General features: G+C 48.8%; 1 protein-coding gene across 1 annotated transcript in view; it reads left to right on the top strand.

The window, feature by feature from the left end:
• Positions 1-684: 684 nt before the first annotated feature.
• Positions 685-23,035, top strand: part of CTNNA1 (catenin alpha 1) — a 115,989-nt gene continuing 93,638 nt past the window's right edge. The window contains 3 exon segments of the mRNA XM_035562867.2: positions 685-821; positions 17,200-17,306; positions 19,273-19,468. Coding sequence (XP_035418760.1) covers positions 17,202-17,306; positions 19,273-19,468 — 301 coding nt within the window. The 5' untranslated portion in view covers positions 685-821; positions 17,200-17,201.

The following is a 23,035-nucleotide window of genomic DNA, read 5'->3' as shown; positions in this document are numbered from 1 at the left end:
TAACGGAAACAAGACATATGAGGAGTGGCTGAAGGGACTGGGGCTGCTTAGTCTGGAGAAAAGGAGGCAGAGAGGAGGCCTCACAGCTCTCCAACACTACCCGAAGGGAGGTTGCAGTGAGGAGGGTGTTAGTTTCACTTCTCAGGTGAAAGGACCTGAGGCAGTGGCCTCAGGTTGTGCCAGGGGACGTTTGGCTTGGATATCGGGAAGAATTTCCTCACGGAAAGGGTGGTGGGGCATCGGGATGGGCTGTCAGGGGGTGATGGGGTATCCCTGGAGGTATTTAAGAGTGTGGACGTGGTGCTGAGAGACATGGTTTAGCAGTGGACCTGTGTCAAGTGGCGGTTCGCCTTCATGTTTTCCAACTGAAGTGACTGTGTGGTTCGAACCCAGTTGATCACTAATTTGGAGATTTTCGATCCCCCCCAAGGAGTTTCGACTGAAAACTTTGATCCCACCTCAGGACCGAGGCGCGAGCTTTCAGGCCAGCCCCCCAGGCCAGCCTGGCGGAGCAGGCCCGGCTGCGGGCCCGGACCCCCGGGGCTGGACTCGGGGGGGCCGAGGGGAGCCGGGGGCACGGCGGCCCCCCCCGGGACCGTGCCCAGGCCCCCCCCAGCCCTCACCTGGCCGCGGGCGGCGCGGGGGCGGCGCCGCGGGGAGCGGCCGGGCCGGGCCGGGCGGCGCGGGGCGGGGAGCGGCGGCGGGAGGCGCCGGAAGAGCCCAGTGCCTCCGCGGGACGGCAGCGGGCGGCGGCCGGGACAAAGCGGCCGGGGGCCGGAGAGGAGCGAGAGTGCGCGGCGGGGCCCTCCGCCAGCTCCCCGGTAACTCTCGGGGCCCCCCGCGCCGCCCTGGGGCCGCTTGGAAACTTTTGGTCGGGGCGGGCCGGGGGGGAGCCCGGCGGCGGGGGGGGGGGGGCCCGTGGGGGTCGCTCCGTGCCCGCGGCCCCCTTCGGGGGGAGCCCCCCGGGTCCCCCCTCGGAGTCCGGGTGGGGGCCGGGACCCTGGGGGCGGGCTCCGGGAGCGGGCCTGGGGCCTGGGGCGCCGCCCGGGCCTGGCGTTGGGGCCGCGCTTTGGGGCGTTTCGCCTCGGTAGGAGCTGGGGTTTCGGCCAACTCTGGGCGAGTTTCGGTGGCGGCGGGGGGGGGGGGGGGGGGCGGAGGTTGGGGAAGGGTTTTGGCCCCGGGGGTGAGGTGGGATTCCTGGGGAGGGCTGGGGGTCGCCGTGGGGTGGGCTCGCGTGGGTGGTTGGGGCGATGCCTTCGTGGACCGGCACGCCTCGGTTGTGCTCCCTGCGGCCCCCCCTGAATCGAGCCTGTCCTCGTGCTTACGCTCCTCTCCCCCAGACCGGAGTTTGTGCCTCCATACGCCAAGCACAGCCTCGGCTCGCAGCTCCCCTTTGCCTAACTTTGTTTCTGCGCGCCCGCCTCCGCCCCGGCAGCATGCGGCAGGAGAAGTGCAGTGCTCCTGAGCTGGCAGCAAGTTTTGTCCCGCCGCTGGTACCCCAAAAGCGGAGCGAGTCATCGGCTCCTGGCCCGATTTACCTCAGCCCACGCTGCCTCGTGCCTCGGGGTCGCTCAGCGGGATGTACTGGCCTGCTTTTAGCCCTACCCGCCCCACAATACTTCGGGCTGGAAGCCTCCAGGAAAGTGTGGCTTTGGGATTTAGCAGGGAGCTGGGGGGGCTTGTTGGGCCTCCCCACTGGGCTGTGTCCCCTGCCGGAGCTGGTGTGACCCACCCGGGCTGCGAGTGCGCAAATCCTGCTTCCAGCACCCCGAGTCCCACCTGGGACGGCTGTGTTGAGCTAAGCCAGGATCTCTGCTGCTTCCCCTCGCCTCCCCCCCTTTGTTTTTCCCTTTGTGTTTTTGAGACGGGGCTGTGTGAAAGGTGTTCCCGGGGCTCGCTCCGGTTCCTTGTTGTTTCCTGCGTTTTTCCTGCGTGGTGAGGGGGGAAGCGGGGGAGGTGGGAGAGGCCCTGCTGGCAGCGCCTTGGTTCCAGCGCACATCCTCCTCCTCCAGCCCTGCTGAAGGCTGGGGTTTCTCAACTCCTGCCTGGTCTGAAATGGACTGAAAGCCCAGCTTATGGCCCAAAACGCGGGGTCGTTGGGTGCTAAGGCTGCATTAAGTGTTTGGTGAGAGTCGTTTCTCCTTGCTGAATTGAAACTTCTTGTTTAAAGAGGGCATTGTTTTATGTTGAGTCATTAACAGTTTGTTATTCACAGAGAAACAGTTTTTGAAGGAAATGTCTTTGACTTTCCTCAGGAGAAAGAGACAATGACTTAGTTTTTGTTTTTAAAATGCTTTGCCCTAACCTTGTCCATAACAAACAACGTGCCTTTGGTCTTTCATGTTTTTTTCATCCAGCTCTAATAATAGGCCTCTGCATCCGAGATTAAAAGTTTACCCAAGGTGGCAGGGGGGAGCGCAGCGGGCAGAGATTAGAAATCCTGTGATGACTTTAAAATACTGAAGCATGTATTTACGTCTCGGTACATTCCCTAGCTTTGTGAAACATCAGCATTTCCAGTGTCTGACATGTAATGGCAAACGTTAATGTACAGCTTCTTCGCAGGGCTTCCGTGGGTCTGATAAAGTGAACTGAAAGATGTAATAGAAAATTAATTTGTGTGTTTTCAGCGGCATGAATATCTTCCTTCTGCAGCTGTGAGATGGAGAAACTGATCTTGCAAAAGAATCCACATAAGTAGAAATGTTTATGGGCTGGAAATAGACTTCAGCGGAAAGTCAGACCGGCACTGAACTTGTATCTACTGTTACAATTTGATTTCTAAATTTCTTTTCTTACGGAGAGAATTAGTTAAGCTCACAAACATTTAACGGCAGAAGCAATCTACTTGTCATAGATGGATAATGAGGTTAGTCTAGGGTGAGGACCTACGAGGCCATGCCATCCTGTGAATGCACTTGCTGTATTGCGTCAGCTTCGGTCCTGCTGGCATCTCTTGGCATTGCTGGACGCCAGAGGAAGCGTGGTGAATAAAAGAGGAGTGATTGTTATTTTGTTGGGACCATACCATATTGAGACAAAGTCACCCAACACAGTGTTGAATGTCTGTTACTGTTTTCTGCTATCTTGCTGTAATTGGAAATTGCTCGAAGTCTCATGTTGTGGAACTTTAATGTATATAACCTTGAGGATTTGGGTTCTTTATTACTTCTGGGAATTCACCCTAATTTAGCTTTATAGCTAATCCAGAATAGCTCTGCTCAGTGAGTTTGTAGCTCGTGCATTGGTTGAACAGAATTGCAGCTTCACAGAAAGTGCAGATGTTTGATAATTACTACTTCTAGCTCCACACTATTTTAATCCAGCGTGTGAGACTGAAAATAAAAAGTACTCACAAAGCCATATACCAGCACCCTTGCTGGAGGAAGTAAACAGAAAAGATGAGCACTGAGGGTGACTGAGGGTGCAACAGTGGCAGGTAGAAGTTGATGCAATGGAGTTTTTCTTTGAGGTAAAGGAATGGCAGGAAGCATGCAGTCACTGCAACTGTAAATGGGATCTTTCTACTGAAAAACTGCGACTCATTGTCTTCCAGTCAGGGTGGCAATGGGCGTGACTTTGTTTTCCTGTGCATAATGGCTTACTATAGCGCTCTCCTATTAGCAAATCTGATACGCAAATATGATTCATAATTCCTCCTCGACTGTTCTTTTTAAAGAGCCATCTACCTTTTATCTGAACATGATTACATATTTTTGTTAGTTAATCCCAGCTGCACCATGTAAAACATCTGCTGATCCTTTCACAGATGTTTATAAACAGCTCTGGTGGAATCAAAGAGGAGTAACCTTTTTTCTATGCTTTGTGAAGCGATAGAAATTATTCAGTATTCAGATCTAAACTACCCCAGTTTGCAAAGGGAGGTTCTCCACTAGGCCCTTGACGTCGCCTTAATTCTGTTATAATTTTCCTAATTTATAAGACAGCTACTTAATTAATCATTTAAACTCAACAGAGTGTATTTTGAAATGTTTTCTTTAAATCAGGCAGCTAGGAATGGGAAAAGCAAACTTGGGGTCAGTTATAACTAAGGGGGATAACTTACCAAGGTAGAGAGTGGAACAGCAGTGAGAACATGAAACCAAACTGGATGCCTAACAGTTCCCCAGTAGGTCTGTTTTAATACATTAAATGACACACAGAGGAGGAGCGTTGATGTACGTGATGATCTAGGAGTGAGTTAAATTCCTTAATGTTTCCGAGGGGGTGAGCAAATAAGCTAGAGCAGTGGCAGCAGCGTGGCAGGTAGGGTTTCACTGCTGCTAATGAGATACAGTTTTAGTTCTGTGTGCGTTTTTTCCAAACTACATCCAGTTTTCTAAGCTGTCCCCGCCTTGTTAGGGAGCGGAGCGGTGCTTTGCTGCTGGTACTTCAGAAGGCTTTCTGGTCAGCGGGAGCTGATGCCAGGGAGCAAATGAGATGTTGGTGTAAGTTAGGTTTGGGATGCTGTGAGCCCATTGGTGCGCCCTGCTCCGGAGTAGCCTTCAACAGCTATTTTAAGAAAAAGAGACTGAAATTAGAGGGCTTGTGGAGAGCCGATGAAGGATCGGGAGAAGAAGGTTTTATTTTATTGTTTTTCTGGAGATGAGAAAGCTTCGGTCAGACACTTCTGTCCTTGCTGCTGTGCAGCACAAGATTGAGAGGGTGTTCAGGGAAATAGCAGATTTGCTTCTTTTCAATTAATAAAGAAGTCAGCAAGAAGTAAAAAGAAGTGATGCTACCAGGAACTTTTTTTTAACCCTTGCCGTTGTACCGCCTTTCCCACCCCCTCAAGGGTTCGAAGTTTTTGTTCGTTCAGTTTTATTCTGGGTGCTTTCACAGGTGATAAAGCAGCTCTAAGGCTTTAAGGGAGGATTCTTCTTGTCCTACCTTTTTTTCTGGGTGATACAAACTCTGCCTACAAGATCCACTTAAATAGTCTGCACAAAGGCTACACTAGCAATATAGCTTCGCATACCCAAAAGGGTCAGCTTAATTTTTCATGTAAACAAGGCTGAGCTGTATGCCTGTAAAATGGTGTTTAACCTGCGTAGCACTGGGCAAGTCAGTATTCATCTTCGCAAAGTGCTCTTGAGATTTTCAGCTGAAGCCATAGAAAGGTAATTTTTTTTTTTATTGACTAGAATAATAATTGTGTTCAGAGGCAGCGTTGTTGAGCAGCAGAGGACAGAGCTGGCTGTGTGCTGACAGACGCGGGAAGGTGCAAGCGGGTCTCTGCTGCGTAAATGCAGCTCATGGAGATGTACAAGCTGCCTGTCCTGTACCATCCTTCTTGCAAATGTGTCATTGTAATGTATACTTGTAAAACTAATTTCCTTTGGCGTGACTTGGAGACCTAGCGAGTCTCATTGCTCAACGTCGAGGAGTTGCTCGGGATCTTGGATAATTCATAAAATAACATTTGGTGATGGGCTGCGGGTATGTACGGAAGTGACAAGCTCTGTACAGACCTCACATGTGATTTGTCAGTGTGGAGAAAGAGTTCGTTTCAAGGTGTACCTGGTGTCCAGGTGTTTGAGCTGAAGCATCTTAGAATTTAAATAATTTAAAGGATGAGAAGTCAGAACAACGAGCTGGAGATGGTGAGCGGGGGACTTGGTGCGATGTGATGAGTGCAGCTGAGACGTCTGCCCAGCCTCCTGTCCTGCCTGCGCACCCCTCGCTGCGGGGAGGCCTTGGTTGGATGGGTCCCATCAGCTCTGTGTCGGTCCCCTGGTCCTTGGCTGAGGTCTGAAATTACAGGTCCTCTCGTGGCCTCTGCCAGGCTGGCAGGTGACACCACCAGGAGGAGGGATTGGGCAGGAACCCCAGGGGGCATTCCCGTTCCTTCTGTGTCACGCTAGTGGCTTCATGTGATGCCTTGGGGGTCTGATGGATGCCCTTAGGTGGTGGCCCTCCTCTGGTTCCCTGCTCAGAACTTCTGACCCTGGCCACCTTTCTTTTTATTGTCCCCCGCAATCATTCAGAGGGGGATACGGAGAAGGGAAGCTATCTCTTTCGTGGGTGTTGGTAGTGTAACACCATCCCAAAACGGGAGGGGAACGAGCAAACAGTAGAAGGAGCAAGTAAAACATAAGGAAAGGTCATTGTTTGTAATACGCCCAGTTCAATGACTTCTTTCAAATCAACAAACCTGACTGGGAGTTGAAAGGCTTTATACAAAGAAAGAACATGCAGTATTTTCTGGGAGAGCAAAAAGCCATCATCTGGTTTGGTTTTATGAAAATGGCTGAAATCTCGATGTGAAGTATTGCTTTATAGGTACTGCCACTTCCACTTCTTGGAAGATGTGTTTAGTCACGAACCTCTGCTGTTACAACTGAAAACATTTCCTAACTAACATTAAGCAACACACCCGGAAAGCAGAGCTTTGGGGAGGGCTCCTAGGGCAGGGGGCTTAGTCATTACGTGTTGGTCCAGGGCACTTCCACTGCTCCTGGAATCCTCAAAGCGCTCTAATTTGTACTGACACACTGAAGAGAGCAGTATGATTGTTTTTTTTCTTCACTCTTAGCTGGGATTAGAGAGAAAAGCAATGAAATACAATGCAACAAACACCAGCAAAAAAAAAAAAAAAAGAAAAAAGCTAGAACGCTTACTTGTAGCAAAACAGAGTAATGCAAGCTAGTTGTACAGGGTTAAAATCTTATGGCCTGAAAGAGCTGGGGGGGACAGAAAGTCCCTTTCTTGTCTGTGTGTATCAGTACTCTGCCATCAGGTGGTTTAAGCAGTTTCACTGAGTTTGCAGGAATTGGTCAGGATAGTTTGATTATGTTTAACAGAACATCGTCGTGGGTCTAGCAAGCCAGTGGCTATCAGTGAAAGGTGCAGAGTTCAGCAGAACCCAAGTGCTGGTGGAGAGGCAGTGGGACAGGACAGGAGTTTTATCTTGTTCTTGAAGGTGAGGAGACAGAGAGAGAGAGAGGTGTCTTTAATCAGACTATTTTTTTTTTAACTCAGTAAATCCCTGTTAGCAGATTAACCCCCCCTCTTTTTCTCCCCCAACAAAAACAATCAAGCAATGACTCCTTCCTCTCAAACCTTCCAGTTCCTTCCCCTTGTTTTTAGGAAACGTGGGTGGGTTAGTGATATTGCTGTTTTTTAAACCAAAAGTTGCTTTCATCGGCCATCCCCGCGTTAAGGCAGTGCCGGGCAGGGGCTCCTGTCCGGGCAGACCGCGCTGCTCTGACTCCAGCAGGCCGCTGCGTACTCACAGCGACGTCGTGCCTGGTGGGCCTGGTTGTGGCTTTGCAGACAGCTGTGGTGTGCATCCAAGAATTTATTACAACAGCTTTTTTTTTTTTTTTTAAATTATTACTACTTGCTTTGCTCTTCTGGAGGAGCTGTGAAGCTGTTGTTGGTCCGTCCCCTCCACGTTGGCAGCGTCTTCGGCTTTGTTCCAGGCTGGTGGGGAGAGGAGAAGGTGTTTGTTAGAGCATCCTCCCGTACGTATTCCTCCAGATAATTGCAGTCATTTAAAAGACACTTAGCTCATCCAAACAACACTTGTGTATTACATTTATGTTCGCTCTTCATCCTGGGGTTTGTTTTTGTGTTTTTTCTTCCTTCTGAACTAGCAGCATGTGTTGGTGGAGCTGCAAGTTGAGAGTTGTCTGGAGGCGTGCAATGATGGTGCAATTCTTATTCCCACATAACTAACTCATTGTTTATAGTGAAAAGATGTTATTGAAAGTTGCCGTGTGCATAAAGCGAATTTCTGGGCATTATCACTTGTGGATTTTACTCCGTTTTTCTTTTTTTCCCCCACTAATTGCTTTGTCACTTCTTAGATGAGTGTTCGTGAATGAAAGCGAAGGCCTGGGAAAGAAATTCTAAATGACTTTGTTGAAACTTGAGAAAGCATTGTACTTCTGAGGAATCTTTAAGCTCACGTTCTTCTTTGCTTTAGTGGATGCTGCTCTCTCAGTAGCGTATGCAAATGGAAAAGGCAATGGAGAAACTGTTTTCTCACTTTTATAATGTGATGGTGAGTTCTTGCTCCGTAGTCTTCAGTTGCTTCTACGCTGGTGGTGCAGTTGAGAAGAGTATCGTGTTTAGTCTCTCTTAGTATAGACTGTCCATTTTGTCCATGTTTAAGCAAATTCTTTTACCAAACCTCTAATTAGAAGAGTCTCATTTCTCTTCTTTCAAAACACGAATGTCAGCTCAAACAGCTCCTGTATCTGCATACTCCAGTTCCATAATTGTTAATGAAAGCCCAGATGTAGGCGATGGGGTCAGCTGAAAGCACTGAAGGGTATTGCATAACAACGCATCCATTTGGGAATGGAAATGTGGTTGGAGTGGGGTCAGATCCTGGTTATTTCTGACTCCACAGCTTAAACTGCACTTTTATTGCAGATGGAGAGCTGAAGAAGATCTGAATGAAAATACCCCGGGTTTGTTTGCCTTTTATTGCTAGCAATTGTTGTGTGGGGTTTTTTTGCAAGCTAAGCAAGAATTAATTTTGCAGAACGGGCAAATCTCTGTGCCAACTGATAAAGTAGGTCAATTTATTACAAACTTTCAGGAATACTTGTGGCAAAAATTCATTTGTTAAAGGGTTGTCCCTTTTTCCTTACGTGCACTCACTGCTAACTTACATCGGTAACGGAAACCTGTGCTGGCGGAGCCTGGGTTTCGCAGGGGAGCGCTTTGTAGCCCCAGCCTAGTTATTACATCTCCAGCTCCTGTGGCTCCCCTAGGGTCTGAAACGCGTGCTCTAAGTGGCAGTCAGCTCTTCTCCCATTAATGGTTTAGGGAAGCTTTACTTCCCCATGGATCTGAGCCTCAGGGGTGGGAAGAGGCTGGGTGAGGTTAAAGGGCTCTCAGGAGTGGTGCTGAAGTGGTCCCACAGATGTACGGCTCTCACCTGGGCTCTGACGTCCCCGCTCCAGCTGGGTCTGCTTGTTCTGTCTGCAGGTGCTGTCGGAGTAAGCCTAAATTTAGGGAGAGTGGTGGCGAGAGGGCTGGGGTCGGGGGGGTGAGGTTGCTTTCACTGCGGAGCTGAGTTAGTGAGGGATGCTGCTCCTCTCTGAAACTGCGGGTGCGTTGTCCTTCTGCATGGCTGCGGTCCTGATCCGAAGAGCAGCTGAAATGCATGGGTTAGAAATCTGGTGATTACTTGTGCTGATTTTGGAAGGTGTCTTCTGGGTGTCAGTATTGCATGTTTTGCCATAAATGGCACCAATATTTTCCTGAAGACGGAATGAGTGGGTTTACTGATCACGGTCATAGCTCCCTGCGCAGGCTGTGCTCTCTCCCTTCCCTAAATTTAAAGTTTTGCAGGTAGAACGTGAAAATAAATCTTGGTTATAACAGAGATCCTTTTGCTGAGGAGAAGTGTATGCATCTTGTAGAGCAGTGCCCGATACCTCATCAGTTTTCTTTGTGTGTAGTTAGACTCCTAGGTGAATTTTGGAAGCTACAAGCCATACAGAAATAAATGGGAAGCTTGTTGGGCCGTACAGCCTTATCCATCTGGACAGTTAAGCAGGCACAAGCACGAGTTTGGTTCTTGCATCCTGTAAGGATGTCATCCATGACTTGAAGCCTTAATGTGGCATGAATAAACTAGTAATTGCCCGTGCTTGCTGTGATTTGGCTTGCACCGCCAGTCCAGCTCCTTTGAGGCAAAATAATGATGCCAGAATAGAACAATCAAAGCCTAACGCTTACGTAGGGCAGGCGGGAGGCTGCTGCTAGCAGTTACTGCTCCAAAAAAAGTTCATTTGGAGCTGCACGGTCAGTGCTGTGGTCCCAGGAACACTGGCGAGGTTGCTTCTATCTTCTTAACGGTAGCCAGAGGAAATTGCAGGTGTGAAAACCTGCTCTTACAGAATTCATTCCTTTTTTTTTTTATTTTTTTTTTGGATGCAAGTAAGTTACTTCAGTCCGTGGTCCAGCAGCAGTTGAGAAGCTGCTGGGAGCTAGCGCGTACCGCTTTGGGAAGCGTGTTGGGTGCTGACCTGGCGGTGGCCTCGTGTGCTTTGCTGTGTCACTGCGTGGAACAGGAGGAGAAGCGGGAGCTGTAGACATAACTGCTTTTTGTAGGGGCACTGGGCGAGGCTGTAACTCCTAACTCAGTAGCAAGGTCTAAAGACTTGCTAAAGCAGCAGCTATGTGAAGGTGCACGTCTTTGTACTGGCTGACAGCTTCAGGTGGCTCCCTGCAGGCCTCGTGCACCGCGGTACCAGGGGTACGCGCAGAAATCCTGGGAGCTGGCTCCGAGTGGGCACCGTTCCTGCAGAGGCACTGATGAGATACAGGCTTATCCAAAGGGAGATCTCGTCCTCCTGCTTGGCTGGTTACTGCTGCCTGTGCACAAACTTGTCGTGAGGTTGAATACGTCCAAGTGATGGAAATATTTTAATAATTAAAGAGTAGTCAGCGCAGCATCTATAGCTTGTAGTCATATTTCAGGTTGTGAAATCCTAATGCTAGAGCCTTCTGTGGAGGTAAAAACTTCGCTGCGTTTATGGAGAACAAGATTCGGTAGCCGCACGGAAGGACTTTGAGATTGCAGGTTATGTTAGAAGATGACTATCTGTTTTTAGTTGTGTACACTTGGCTTTAAATAAACAGCTTGAATCAAAACCACTTAAATCCTCCTTGGAAAGCACCGTGTGTGCCAAACAGCCCTGGCCAGCAGCGATTCCTGCGCTGAGAGGAGCGCTGCGTTAGGTGTGGAAGGAGGCAGACACTCACGGGGAGGCTGGGCACGGAAAGAAGTATTCACAAAAATGGTGTCACTGGAGAGGGTGGTGGCAGTTCTATGAAAAACAGTTTTGAGCTGCCAGTGGGGTGTGAACCGGGTGCCTTAACCTTTTTCACACTGAGATGGTCACAAGATTCACGTTCCGGGTGGATGTTAGGTACGTTTCTACAGATCTTTGTTCTTGCCTTGTCCGCCAGCAAGGGTGAAGAATCCCTGCTGATTATCGGGTGGGTTCAGCGCTTGGGTAATGAAACAAACCAAAAGAATTCCTTTGGCAGTGAAGAAGCGTGGCTTGCCTTCTGGCTGGAAGATGAAGCTGGGTTGTTGTCACGAACCGCCCCACGTCCCAGGCTTATGACCTGGGTGGTGGAATAAGGGATAGACACAGACACCGATTTCTAGGTTGGAAGAGACCTCAAGATCATCGAGTCCAACCTCCGACCTAACACTAAGTACTCCACTAAACCATATCGCTAAGCTCTACATCTAAATGTCTTTTAAAGACCTCCAGGGATGGTGACTCCACCACCTCCCTGGGCAGCCCGTTCCAATGCTTAATAACCCTTTTGGTAAAGAAGTACTTCCTAACATCCAGCCTAAAACTCCCGTCGCAACTTTCGCCCATTCCCCCTCGTCCTGTCACCAGCCACGTGGGAGAATAGACCAACCCCCACCTCACTACAGCCTCCTTTAACGTACCTGTAGAGAGCGATAAGGTCGCCCCTGAGCCTCCTCTTCTCCAGGCTGAACAAGCCCAGCTCCCTCAGCCGCTCCTCGTAAGACTTGTTCTCCAGACCCCTCACCAGCTTGGTCGCCCTTCTCTGGACTCGCTCGAGCACCTCCATGTCCTTCCTGTAGCGAGGGGCCCAAAACTGAACACAGTACTCGAGGTGTGGCCTCACCAGAGCCGAGTACAGGGGGACAATCACCTCCCTAGCCCTGCTGGCCACGCTGCTTCTTATACAAGCCAGGATGCTGTTGGCCTTCTTGGCCACCTGAGCACACTGCTGGCTCATATTCAGCCGACTATCAACCAATACTCCCAGGTCCTTCTCTGCCAGGCAGCTTTCCAACCACTCATCTCCCAGCCTGTAGCGCTGCTTGGGGTTGTTGCGCCCCAGGTGCAGGACCCGGCACTTGGCCTTGTTGAACTTCATACAGTTGACATTCGTGTCCATACAGTGGATATTCGTGTTGCATCGTGCAGAATATCCAAAGAGACTCTGCGAGCACAGTAGAGGAGAGGATATAATTCAGAATGACTGTGACTGCATAGGGAAATAGGAGAGGAAGAAATAAGCCACAAAATAATGTGCTGGAGTACATATTGCTGGGCCTGGGCACAATCAGCTGCACAAAATGGGAACAGCTAGCTGGGTAGCAGACAGGGAGCTAAAATGGAGAGCGCCCTCCCAGGTATAGGCAAAATACTATGTCAGACTACTCATGCGATACTCTTGTTTGGTTTTTGAGCAACATAATGCCCAAATTCAGCGCGGAGGCTGTTGTGCTTGGCCCAGCCTTGTCCCCTGCTGCGTTCCTGAGACCACGGGTGGAATGCTGCCTTCCTTAAGAGAAGGGCGAGCGTGCTTGGGTTCTGTAAGGCTTTTGGAAGTACCGTGTCAGGATAGCTGAAATTTGAAGACTGGTAGAAGAAGATGGGTAAGAGGCTTAGGGAGAGGCTGACTTGTTTGCTGCTGACAGCAGAAGGTGGTAGGGCTTACGCTGCAGCAGAGGAGCCCTGTGGTTAGGTCTGTGGCTGCCCGGCGGGGAGAGGTTTGCTCTGGTCCAGAGCCCAGGAGGCTGGGGGATGTCCTGGTGCAGCGCAGGTCAGCCGTTGCTAGCTCAGTGCTGCCTGAGACAGGGCCAGCACCGCCTTCAGGTGCGTGTGGGAGCCCAGCCTGGATGGAAAACCCGACCGTGAGCACACGTGCGCCTGGTGCTGTGACTGTGTCGGTGCACAGAGCTCGCTGTTGGAGTACGGCTCCTTTGTGAGCCTTGGGTGCCTTTGTTCTTACCCTTGCCAAAGAACAGAAATTATTTGCACGCCACTATTCTGGCAGTAAGCGTCTGAAGATCGTCTTAAAACCTCCAAGTACTGGTTTTGGAAAGCACTGCCATCTCCAGCAGTGCTCTCAGAAAGAGCACCGTGGGCCTTCAGCGTGTGCACGGCGTGCCGGCTGCTCAGAGCGGTGCGCGGCAGCTTCGGGGCAGCATCCTTCTGCCAGGGTGAGCAGTGGCTGCTGGCTGTGCCCCAGCCTCTCCCGAGCAGGGCCGGGCACTGCCGCGGGTGCAGCTGGGTGGCACGGCACAGCACGGCACGGCACGGCTCACCTCCACCCGTGCTGTGCAGTCCTGTGCCCTGCAGGCAGCGCAGCGAGCCGGCGAGGTGATGGGCATGGGCTGGGCTACCCCGAGAGCGTTGAACCTCCGCGGGAGGCGCGTGCCGGGCTGGGGCAGGTTTGTGGCAGGGAAAGGAGGGTCTGTACCGCAACAGCGTGTGCTAGAGGTTGGGAGTGTAACGGGAACCTGTTCTTGAGCTTGAATTGTTGATTTGCTGGAGGAGGCGGGGGTGAGGCATCCAGGGATGGCTCTTGCAGAGATGCTATTTGGCTGGAAACTGAAATTTCTGGAAGCAGCAGGGAGCTTTGAAAGTGGCTTCCTTAAACTCATAATCTTCCCCCACCTGTTGTGGCCTTGTGTGCACGCCAGAACCAGTAAGACAGCGTGCGTTACTCTGCAGCACCTCCTGAAACACCGAGCACCGTCGGGACCGCTGTAACGGCCTGAAGGGTTTGCGGTCAGCCTCCGGGCTGTGAGCGTGGTTTAACCTCGTGGCCTCGTGTCTGAGGCTGAAATAAGCAGAGAGCAGGAATGCCCTCCCAGCCCCGCTTGATGGTGGTTTTTTTAGCGGCACCTGGTACGGCTCAGCTGCAGCACCCAGCCTCGCTCCGTGTCCACCTGAACGTCTTTGTAGCCGTCTTCTCTCCCCGTGGCTGCTTCTGCTAGCAGTGCTTGTGGCAGGCGGCGAGCCAGATGGGCAGCGCGTCCCGCCCCGCAGAAATGGATTTCTTTCCCTCCAGCCAAATCAGTTCTTCCCCATCTGGTTAATCGCTCAGCCATGGGAAGAGCTCTGCCAGCACAGAGCGGGTGGGATGTGAAGACGGGAATGAGCTCCTGGAGGGCTGTGGGAGGATGAACGGCGGTTCGTCAGCAGCTTCCCTGCTGCTTTTGGAACCACGGGCTGGGCAAGCGCGGCTTCTTGTGCGGTGGCGTCTTTCTGTATATTCCAGCACTTCAGATTCAGTGTTGCTCACTCTTTTCCGCTTCGTAGCACGCAGTGCTTTGTCCTTGAGAGTCCCGCCTGGGGTATGTCCTGCTGGTGGGAAGTCTGTGGCACGGGGAGGCTCCTCCGCAGCCCCTGGGCTGTCCCAGCTCCGAGAGCGGTGCTGCGCTGGCCTGCGGGGGTGTCTGGCTTCCAGGGGATGTTCGTCTCCGTTAGACATTACAGCCTTTGCACTCTTCCTGGGAGTCGCCGAGTGTTCTCCGAGGGCACGGGGCTGAGCACTGCCACACCGTCCGCTGAGGCTGTGTGCTAGATGGCCTAGTTGGATCCAAGAGGCACAAAGCTGAGCAGGCACAAGAAGTGCCACCGAATCAGAGCTTCCTCATCTCAGGCGCGCAGCCCTGCCTTCACTTGACCCTGGCAGCTGTCCCTTTATCCCCCCAAACCACCCAATTCATGTATGTATTTGAAGGCTGTTGCTTTTTACTGTGTCCTTCGCAAGTATTTAAAGCGTTGTATTTACGGCAGCGTACAAGTGATACCCGAGCTGTTGCTGCCAAACAGTGTATTTGGTATCAAGCCATGTTTTTAAGGTAAACTTCAATAAAGTTCATACTAAGTGGTTTTATGGACCGTTACTTTTGGCCAATTCGTGAGCCGTCATACGAACTTGTTTTCAGATGAATTGCCTTCATTATCCTCCTAATACAATTAATGTATCTTCTTGTTGTTACCTCCAGCCCCACGCTTTGTTTCTGAAAGAGGCATAACAGCATTAAATATATAGAAACAGCTCTTACCTGGAAACCTAATGGGCTTTCCAGAGCCCTGGGTATGTATCTCAGAAACCATAAAGGCTTTCAGCATATTTTTCTTGGCTGCTTATGTAGGCAGCATTCACAACCAGCTAACCAGGAGGGAATAAAGCAGTGACATGCCTCACTCAGGGCAGGGGATATGTGGGGGGAGAGGGGGGTTTCTGTATGCATTTTTACAGGCTGGCACCTGAAAAACTTACCTTTGCAGAGGGAGGAGAGCTTGCTGTCGCTGACCTTGGGGAGTGGCATGGACGTGCAGGATTTTGGAGAGCCTGAGCCCATGGTTCCTGATGTTGTGCTGAGGTCGTGCTGCAGCCTGCTGCTCTTCCCACGGCAGCCGTGCTGCTCGCCTGGTGCCAGCATCGGCACATCTGGGCCTTGGCACGAGCCGGTGCAAAGCTGGAGCGGCAGAACAAAAAGGGGGAGACAAGGACAGTGACCTTGTGAGTCGCTGCCTAGGACTCACCGTTGTTGGGGTGAGGAAGAGGAGGGAGCCTTCCTCCCCCTGCCTTGGCAGGGAGGTGTCGCAGCTTGGCCCTTTGTCTGTGCTTTCCAGCTTTTTGCTTTAAAGCTATCAGGAGTACTTCGCATGCTAACACGATCAACCTCTCCTTATTCCCCTTTTCTAAGCTTTCAGCTTTTAAAGTTTGTGTTCCCTGCAGCAGCGTAGGCGCTTGGGGCACGGGAGGGAGTGGAGAGGTTTGTGCAGGTGAAGTGAATGCTCCTGCCCTGCAGCTTGCGAAGTTGTGCTTCAGAATGTGACTGCGTGGACACTTTTCAGGGCAAAGATGTGTTCCGGTATTGTAGCGAGTGTTTTATCGCTTGCGTTGCCTCCTTGGTGTCAGACACCGGCCGAAGGTGCTGTTGGCTGCAGCCTGGTGATGCTGGGCCCTGATCTCCCTCCCGCCTTGGTCTGAGCTTCTCAGGTGCCAGAGATTTTGTTTTGAATGGGAAGTAACCGTTCGTGTGCGTGCTGCTTCTGCTGTGTAGCTGTCTGTGTTGCTATAAAACACTTAGTTGTTGGTGTGTGTTGTAAACATGGTTGGGTACCAAAATTAGCGCTTTGCCTCCTGCTTCTTAAAAATAATGGGACGTCGTGCTCGCCTGGCAGCTCGGGGACATCTGGTGCTGTCGGAGCAGTCTGTCTTCTGAGATGCTATGCAGACAATGTCCTGTCCAGAGCAAGGTTTAAAAATACCAGCTCATAAGCTTTTAAAGCAACTCTAACAGCAGGTGCTTAGGAGAAGGGGGGAAGGAGATGTTGAGAACTGATTACTCTTCGCGACTTAATGAAAACACTAAGTTTCAAGACTACGCCGAACCCAGGTTTGTGTTTGGAGGACAACCTAGAGCAGGAAGAGCTGAATCTGTGGAGTCTAACGTACCATGAACTGGTTTTGTGCGCTTGTTTTAACCGAAGCTGTAGTTGTGATTATCAGGATTGTTTGCTGTGCTATGCAGTATCATGGTGTTAACCTAGTGATCGGGTTTCTATTTTTTGAGAAAAGGAGAACTGTTGTAGTAGTTTTACTAAACCTTTTCTGTAATCGTTTTAGCAGTTCCATTGGGACGTCGGCATAAAAGCGCAATGGGAAGGAAAGGCTCAGTGACAGCTTTTAAGAGATCTCTTCATGCCAATCTGTTTTTTCCCTCCTATGTAAATGTTAAGGGGAAGTGTAATAGCTATCTAAGTTGCTGAACGTGAACCAGCTGAATTTTCTGGCTGCATGGGGCTCACATTTGCTGTTTTACTCCTGTGCTTAATGAGGCTGAATGGGATGAGCGAGTTGAGCTAGCCCCCAGCTCCCTGTTTGCTGAAGCATTTGGAGCACTGACGTTGGGTGGTGCTGAGTAACTGGGGCAAGCCAGCAGCTGTTGGATGCTGCTGGAGTCAGGATCTTGCTGGCCCCAGGACCTGGGCCGGCTGGCCCCAGGGGTGGCGGCGGTCGGCAGAGGTTATCTGCTTTGCCTCTAGCTTCATCTCTCCAGTCCCACCTCGCTTCTGAGGCCCTTTTTCATTGCTCGGGGGCCGCTGATGAGTAGCCAGTGTTACCTATCTCATCATTGTTCTGATTCACGTACTGGGCCTTTGGGGTGGTTGTTTGGTTTTGCAGTTTTCATGGTTTTACTTTTCTAACCAGAGCATACACGCAGTGCCTGTATGTCATAGCAAGCAATTTTACTTTTTTAGTTATCACCAGCTCAACCAACACTAATATTTCCATACACCCTATAGACTTAATTTACGCAGAATGGCCGTGCTGCGTGTTTAATAGCCTCTGGTTTTATATTGTTTTCAAATAAATGCCAATGAAGTTAATCAGAACCAATTTATTCATGGAGCTCTTTTCTTCTAGAAATGACGGCTGTTACTGCAGGCAACGTGAACTTCAAATGGGACCCCAAAAGCTTGGAGATAAGAACACTGGCGGTTGAAAGACTACTTGAGCCTCTTGTTACACAGGTAAAAAAAAAAAAAGGGGGGGGGGGGGCAGGCAACGACCTTCATAAGATGATTACCTGTTTCGATGTACTATTTCAATTAACTAAGTCAGCTTAAATTCAAGAAGAACACTACAAAACCAGAGGGGGGGAAGCACAAGTCATTTCTTCATTCAGTTTTATTTTAGCAGAATTATTGGGCACAACTCTGTGCTTCCTCAGCACCTAGTAAGACTCAGTATTTCGATGAGAGGTGCAGAAATGCATTTCGGTAACCAATGTTCCATTGTTATTGCTGTTTCTCACCTATATTTTGGGTGGTATGTTGCTTATTTGTCGCATCTTTTTAAAAGGCTGTGTTGTGTCACTTAGAAACTGATATTCAGGAGTGACAGAAGCCCCTTGCATTGAAGCCATTAGTGCTTGTTCGAAGCAAGGTCTCATAAGTTTTCTTTGAGATTACCTATGATTATTGTTCCCTTTGGAAAGAGATTCAGATAAATGGTGAAATTCCCAGTGGATTGTTTTATTAATTTTAAGGCAATGGGGCAGCAGTTTCCTGTGAGGGAATGCTTGCAACCCGTTTATAGCAGCCTTGTGTTGTATATTGGTTACCAACCCCTCCTAACTGGGTCCCACATGAGAAATATGCTTTTATGGCATTTGTTACTGTTTCAGTACATCTTTTACAAGCTATGCGTGCTTTTTTTGAAATTCTGCCTACGCTTCTCGCTGGATTTGTGAATAAAAGCTTATTTCTGCATGGTGTCTGTTGCTCAATGAAATGCACAGAAGAATGTAGGGCGGCTACAACGAGTCTTGTAAGTGTAAGCTGTACCTTTTGGGCATTTTGAAGATTCTTTCTCCAAAAATCTTTCTCCTCCAGACCTTTTGAAGTGTACTCAAGAATTAACTCATGTCTCCTGGTGTTGTTCTCCTGAACTGTGGCATTCTTAAGGTGGCAATACGAACTGGACGCAGCCTGTGCAGAGCAGGAGCTGAAATGATTAAGTTCTGTTTCCAGTGTTTACATCCCTGTAATTGGCAAGTTGCAGTCCATACTTTGAAGCAAGTTGCCATTTGTTCCCCTCTAGATGCTTGGCTGGGCAGTTGGTGATCTGCTGTGTTGCTTTGAAGCCAGAGTTGCTGATGGAGTCTTTCCTTAACAGAAATAGTCCTAATTTGGCAAACTTAACTGAGCAGACTTGTTTAAAGGACCTTTTTGTCCAGGTTCAGTGTCTGTAATTCATTCCTCAAGTAGCATAAAAGGCGGTGCTGGCAATCCCAAATTTTGGGAATGATGAGATTGACAAAACACAGAGAGGAAAGCTGAGTAAATTGCCTTGCTGCTTATCATGTATTACAAATAGTTGCAGAGACTACCAGATAGAAATGCTTCCCATTAAAGGACAGCTGATGAACTCCCAGCTGATGGGCTTTCCCTCTCTGAATCAACCTGAGCTAACTTACTGAGAAGATGGATTCAGCTCTGAGGTCCTTTCTTTGCTTTGCATTTAGTTGGCTGGCTGTAATATTCACTGTTTTGAACTGAAAGGATATTGTGTTGCTAGATTTCTGTAGATAATGGCTTCAGCCTTGTTTTAAGTCTTTTTATGCCTGGAGAACTATCCCAAACTAATTATCCTCAACTTGGTTCTTTCTAGTGTAATGCCAAATAGCTGCGGCCTGTTAATGAGATTGCAGTTCATCAAAATACAAATAGAATTCTATTCTTAAAATCAAATTTTCAGGTCTGCTTCTGATAAGAAAAATCTCTAAGTAGTTTAGCTGAATTTATAAAGCTCGTCTAATGAATCAAAAAGCATGATAATGTTTAAAGAGAAGTGAAAAACACTTGTTTGCCAGTCTACCCTTTGGAGCTGACAGTAGTGGAAGTATTACAAATATGCTGTCTAAAACCAAAGAAATGCTTGTGACCTTACTCTCATCTGAAACTAATTCTTTTCCCCTTCTGTTCATAACCTTAGGTTACAACATTGGTTAACACAAGTAACAAGGGCCCCTCTAATAAAAAACGAGGGCGCTCTAAAAAGGCCCATGTTTTGGCTGCTTCAGTTGAACAAGCAACAGAGAATTTCCTGGACAAAGGAGACAAGATTGCGAAAGAGAGCCAGTTCCTTAAGGAGGAGCTGGTAGCGGCTGTGGAAGATGTTCGCAAACAAGGTAAGAGAGATGCATCTGATAGCTTTTATCGAACAAGAATTTTTCATAGCAAGTAGAAATGTTCCCGTTACCCTTCGCTGTTATTTCTAATGATTATGCTCCTGTTTACTTGTGTAGATTCTCAGCTTGTCTAGCTGGCTTCCTCTAGCAAAAATCATTAACTGGGCTTATGTGGAAATCAAATCTCCCAAGTAGAGGTTCAGAGGAGAGAGAGAGAGGGGGGCTGAGTCTTTGAAGAGCATTTAAAACTCAATTTAGGCTAAGAAGCGACTTTCTTTCCCCCCTACAGACTGCCACCTGTAAATGTTATGGAACTAAGTCTCAAATACTTGTCGATTACCTTCTACAAAATTCAGATGTATTCAAAACAGCATTGTAGGAGGAAGAGCTGAGTATTGACTTAGAACTGGATGTCTTGAATATGCAAAATGTAAACAGCGACAAACAGAATGCAAGGACTTTGATTAAATATTCCAGACTTCCTCCCCCACATCTAGTGTTGATTTTTATCATTTTCCTTGTTGCTTTTCTTGCAGGTCCTTTCCAAGAAAGCCTATGGAGCTGGCGTACTCTAAAATATGCACTAGTAAATGTTGTTGCTCATAAATCATTTATCATTCTTCCAGTCATGAGCCTTTTCTATGCTTCAGTGAAACCCAGTCAACTGGTATTAATGGTGGCTGCTGCTGCAAAAAAAGAAAAACTCATTAGCATTAATTACTTGTTTGTAGCTGAAGTTGCACAGTGATGAAATACTACTTGAAAATGGCTTTAAGTTCTGGACGAGCCTGGTTGACAGACCAAAGAAAGATCAACATAAGAAGGCTGCAATGTAAAGGGCTAATTGAGTTGGCTTAATTTAACAACAAGCAACAGCAAAAGAGACCCCATTGTCTCAAAGGCCTTTAATTCTTTGGTGCTTGCTTGATTGCTGCTCAGTATTGGGAGTCCGAGTTCATCTGTGTATGTTTTCACATCGCTCTTAGTGATATTAGTGTGTGAGGGAGGTGTATTTAGTCCTTGGGATTGCAAAATTGCATTTTCTGAATTTGTTGTTGTATACTACAGTGAGAAGCTGGTAGGAAGGACTGCTACAGGAAGCTTCAGTATGACCCTTTCGCTTCTTGGCCCCTGTTTAATTTTGAAACTATGCAGGCTTTGTGCCAAAACTTCCCCTGGTCTCTGACGGAGGAGCTGGAGTTCAGAGCTGAGAGGCGCTGGAGAAAAAAGCACTGCCACCTGAATGTCGTTCCGCTGCTTCCTCCTGCTGAAGGAGGCTTGCATGAGATCCGGTGCGCAGAGGGGACAGCTGCATCCGTTTTGGGAAGTTGCATGACCATTTGGATGTGCTTCATTTCCAGAGTGGAACAGGTTCAGGTTTTCTGTCGAGGCACTGCAGAGGCTGTGGGAAGAAGGACAATGAATCGAGAGGAAGGAAAACTAAACCAGGGATGAGCCCAGGATGGTTAGGCTCAAAGATGCACCCGATATGACTGGTGCCTGCAGCTGCTTGCTGGCTGCTGGGGCAGCACCACTGACTGAAGCCCGTGTCCCCGTCACGGTGGCGGTGTCTGGGCAGGTGCAGCAGAGTGGAGCAACCTTTCGTAAGGAAATAAAACCTTTGAGATAATTCGAAGCAAGTGGTGGAAAATGAGACAGCGGGCTGAGGAAGGGAGGGTTATTTTTGCTGTGCCCAGGGGTCTGTGCTGGTAGGATTACACTTCTGTAGTGCTAATGACAGGAGATACAAATTCACAAAACCCATTTATGTACAGGCTCTGCGCTTCAGAAGTGCTTCCAGTATTGTGGCAGACCAGTTGAATTCACGAACTGGAGAGATGAGAGAAGCGTGGTACCAATGCCCCATGCCTGTCTGCATTCAAGGGGCAATTTGAACAATGCCCTCAATAATAAGACTAACTTTTGGTTAGTCCTGAAGTGGTCAGGCAGTTGGACTCGATTTTTTTTTGTAGGTCCCTTCCAGTGGAACTATTCTGTTCTAAACCCTGCTCATCAGCTCAGCAACCCTGGGTGTTGGTACGTTTGTCTGCCTTTTGCAATGGGAGGCAAAAGTAGAAGAGAATCACAGAATGGTTTGGGTTGGAAGGGACCTTAAAGATCACCTAATTCCACCCCCTGCCATGGGCAGGGACATCTCCCACCACACCAGATTGGCCAAGGCCCCATCCAGCCTGGCCTTGAACACTTCCAGGGATGGGGCAGCCACAGCTTCTCTGGACAGCCTGTGCCAGTGCTTCAGCACCCTCATAATAAAGAATTGATTCCTAATACCTAATCTAAATCTGCCTTCTTTTAGTTTAAATCCATTACTCCTTGTTCTGTTGCTACGTTCCTTGACAAAGAGTCCCTGCCCAGCTTTCCTGCAGCCCCCTTCAGGCGCAGGCAGGCCGCTGTGAGCTCTCCCCGGGGCCTTCTCTTCTCCTGGCTGAACAACCCCAGCTCTCAGCCTCTCGTAGCAGAGGTGCTCCAGCCCCTTGATTCCTTCCTTCCAGCAACTCTGGATGCCTTGGTCAGCAGAAGGGTGATTGTGAACCGGCTGTGTCTCTGAAGGCAGCAGTAAGATTATAGATGTATAGCCCAATTTATCTTCTGCAGAAGACAGGAAAATAGAATTAATAATGCCTCTATTTAGAGTAGGGAGAGGTTTAGATACCGTAATAAAAAAAGACGAATGAATGTAGACAGAGGTTATGAAGATGATTAGGACAATAGATAACTTGTCTCATCAGAGAAAATTAAAAAATTTTTTTTAGCCCAGCAAGAAGATTGAGAGGGTACACGACTTTAGTGAACACGCTTGTTCATAAAACCCATTTGTTGGGGGGTAAAAACAAAGAAGTGAAAAGAGCTATTTAGAATGAGTGATAGTATGGCTACATACTAAATCAATATAAGTGGATCACTTCAAAGTCTTCATGATTTTTAGAATGTAAGAATAAATTACAACTGGCTTTAAATATTAAACAGCTTCATGGAAATCCCAAAGTAGGATTTCTGGCCCTTTAAGGGTTTGGACTTTTTGACTTATTTTGAAGTAGTGAAACTTCTTAAAAGAATATTTTTAAGAGTAGTGGAGACAAAGAACTGAAGGGTTTTTTTATTTTTTTATTTTTTTCAGAATAGATCCTGCTGTGGTACAGAAAAGCTGTAGTAATGGGAAAATGTCTGCTGTGAGCTCTGTGATTTCAGCATCCTTGCAGTGTCTTACACTGATTTTGGCCGTTCTGGTTTTGCTGGGTAATGGAAGGGGCAATGATGGTCTTGCCCTGCCTTACTCCCCATACTGCAAGCTCCTGTTCCCGAGCCTGTTGTAGGGTTTTGCCCTCTTGGAAGAACTGAGGACTAGTTGTACATTAAGTGGCCAGCTCTGTTGGTGCTGTTGGGCAGTTTTGGAACCAAGGAGGTTTCTGGTCCAGATGCTTGGCACTGTGACAGGCTGCAAACTCTGGGGTCAGGTAGGAGATCTCTGTCAGGTTGGGCTGACCAAGGTGTTCCTGTTCTCCTGCAGAACTGGCCATAGTTCACTTCCTCTGTATATCCATGTGA

Source organism: Cygnus atratus, chromosome 14 (assembly GCF_013377495.2).
Source record: "Cygnus atratus isolate AKBS03 ecotype Queensland, Australia chromosome 14, CAtr_DNAZoo_HiC_assembly, whole genome shotgun sequence".
Lineage (NCBI taxonomy): Eukaryota > Metazoa > Chordata > Aves > Anseriformes > Anatidae > Cygnus > Cygnus atratus.
The sequence above is the reverse complement of the archived record's forward strand: the minus strand, read 5'-3'. Positions and strand labels throughout refer to the sequence as shown.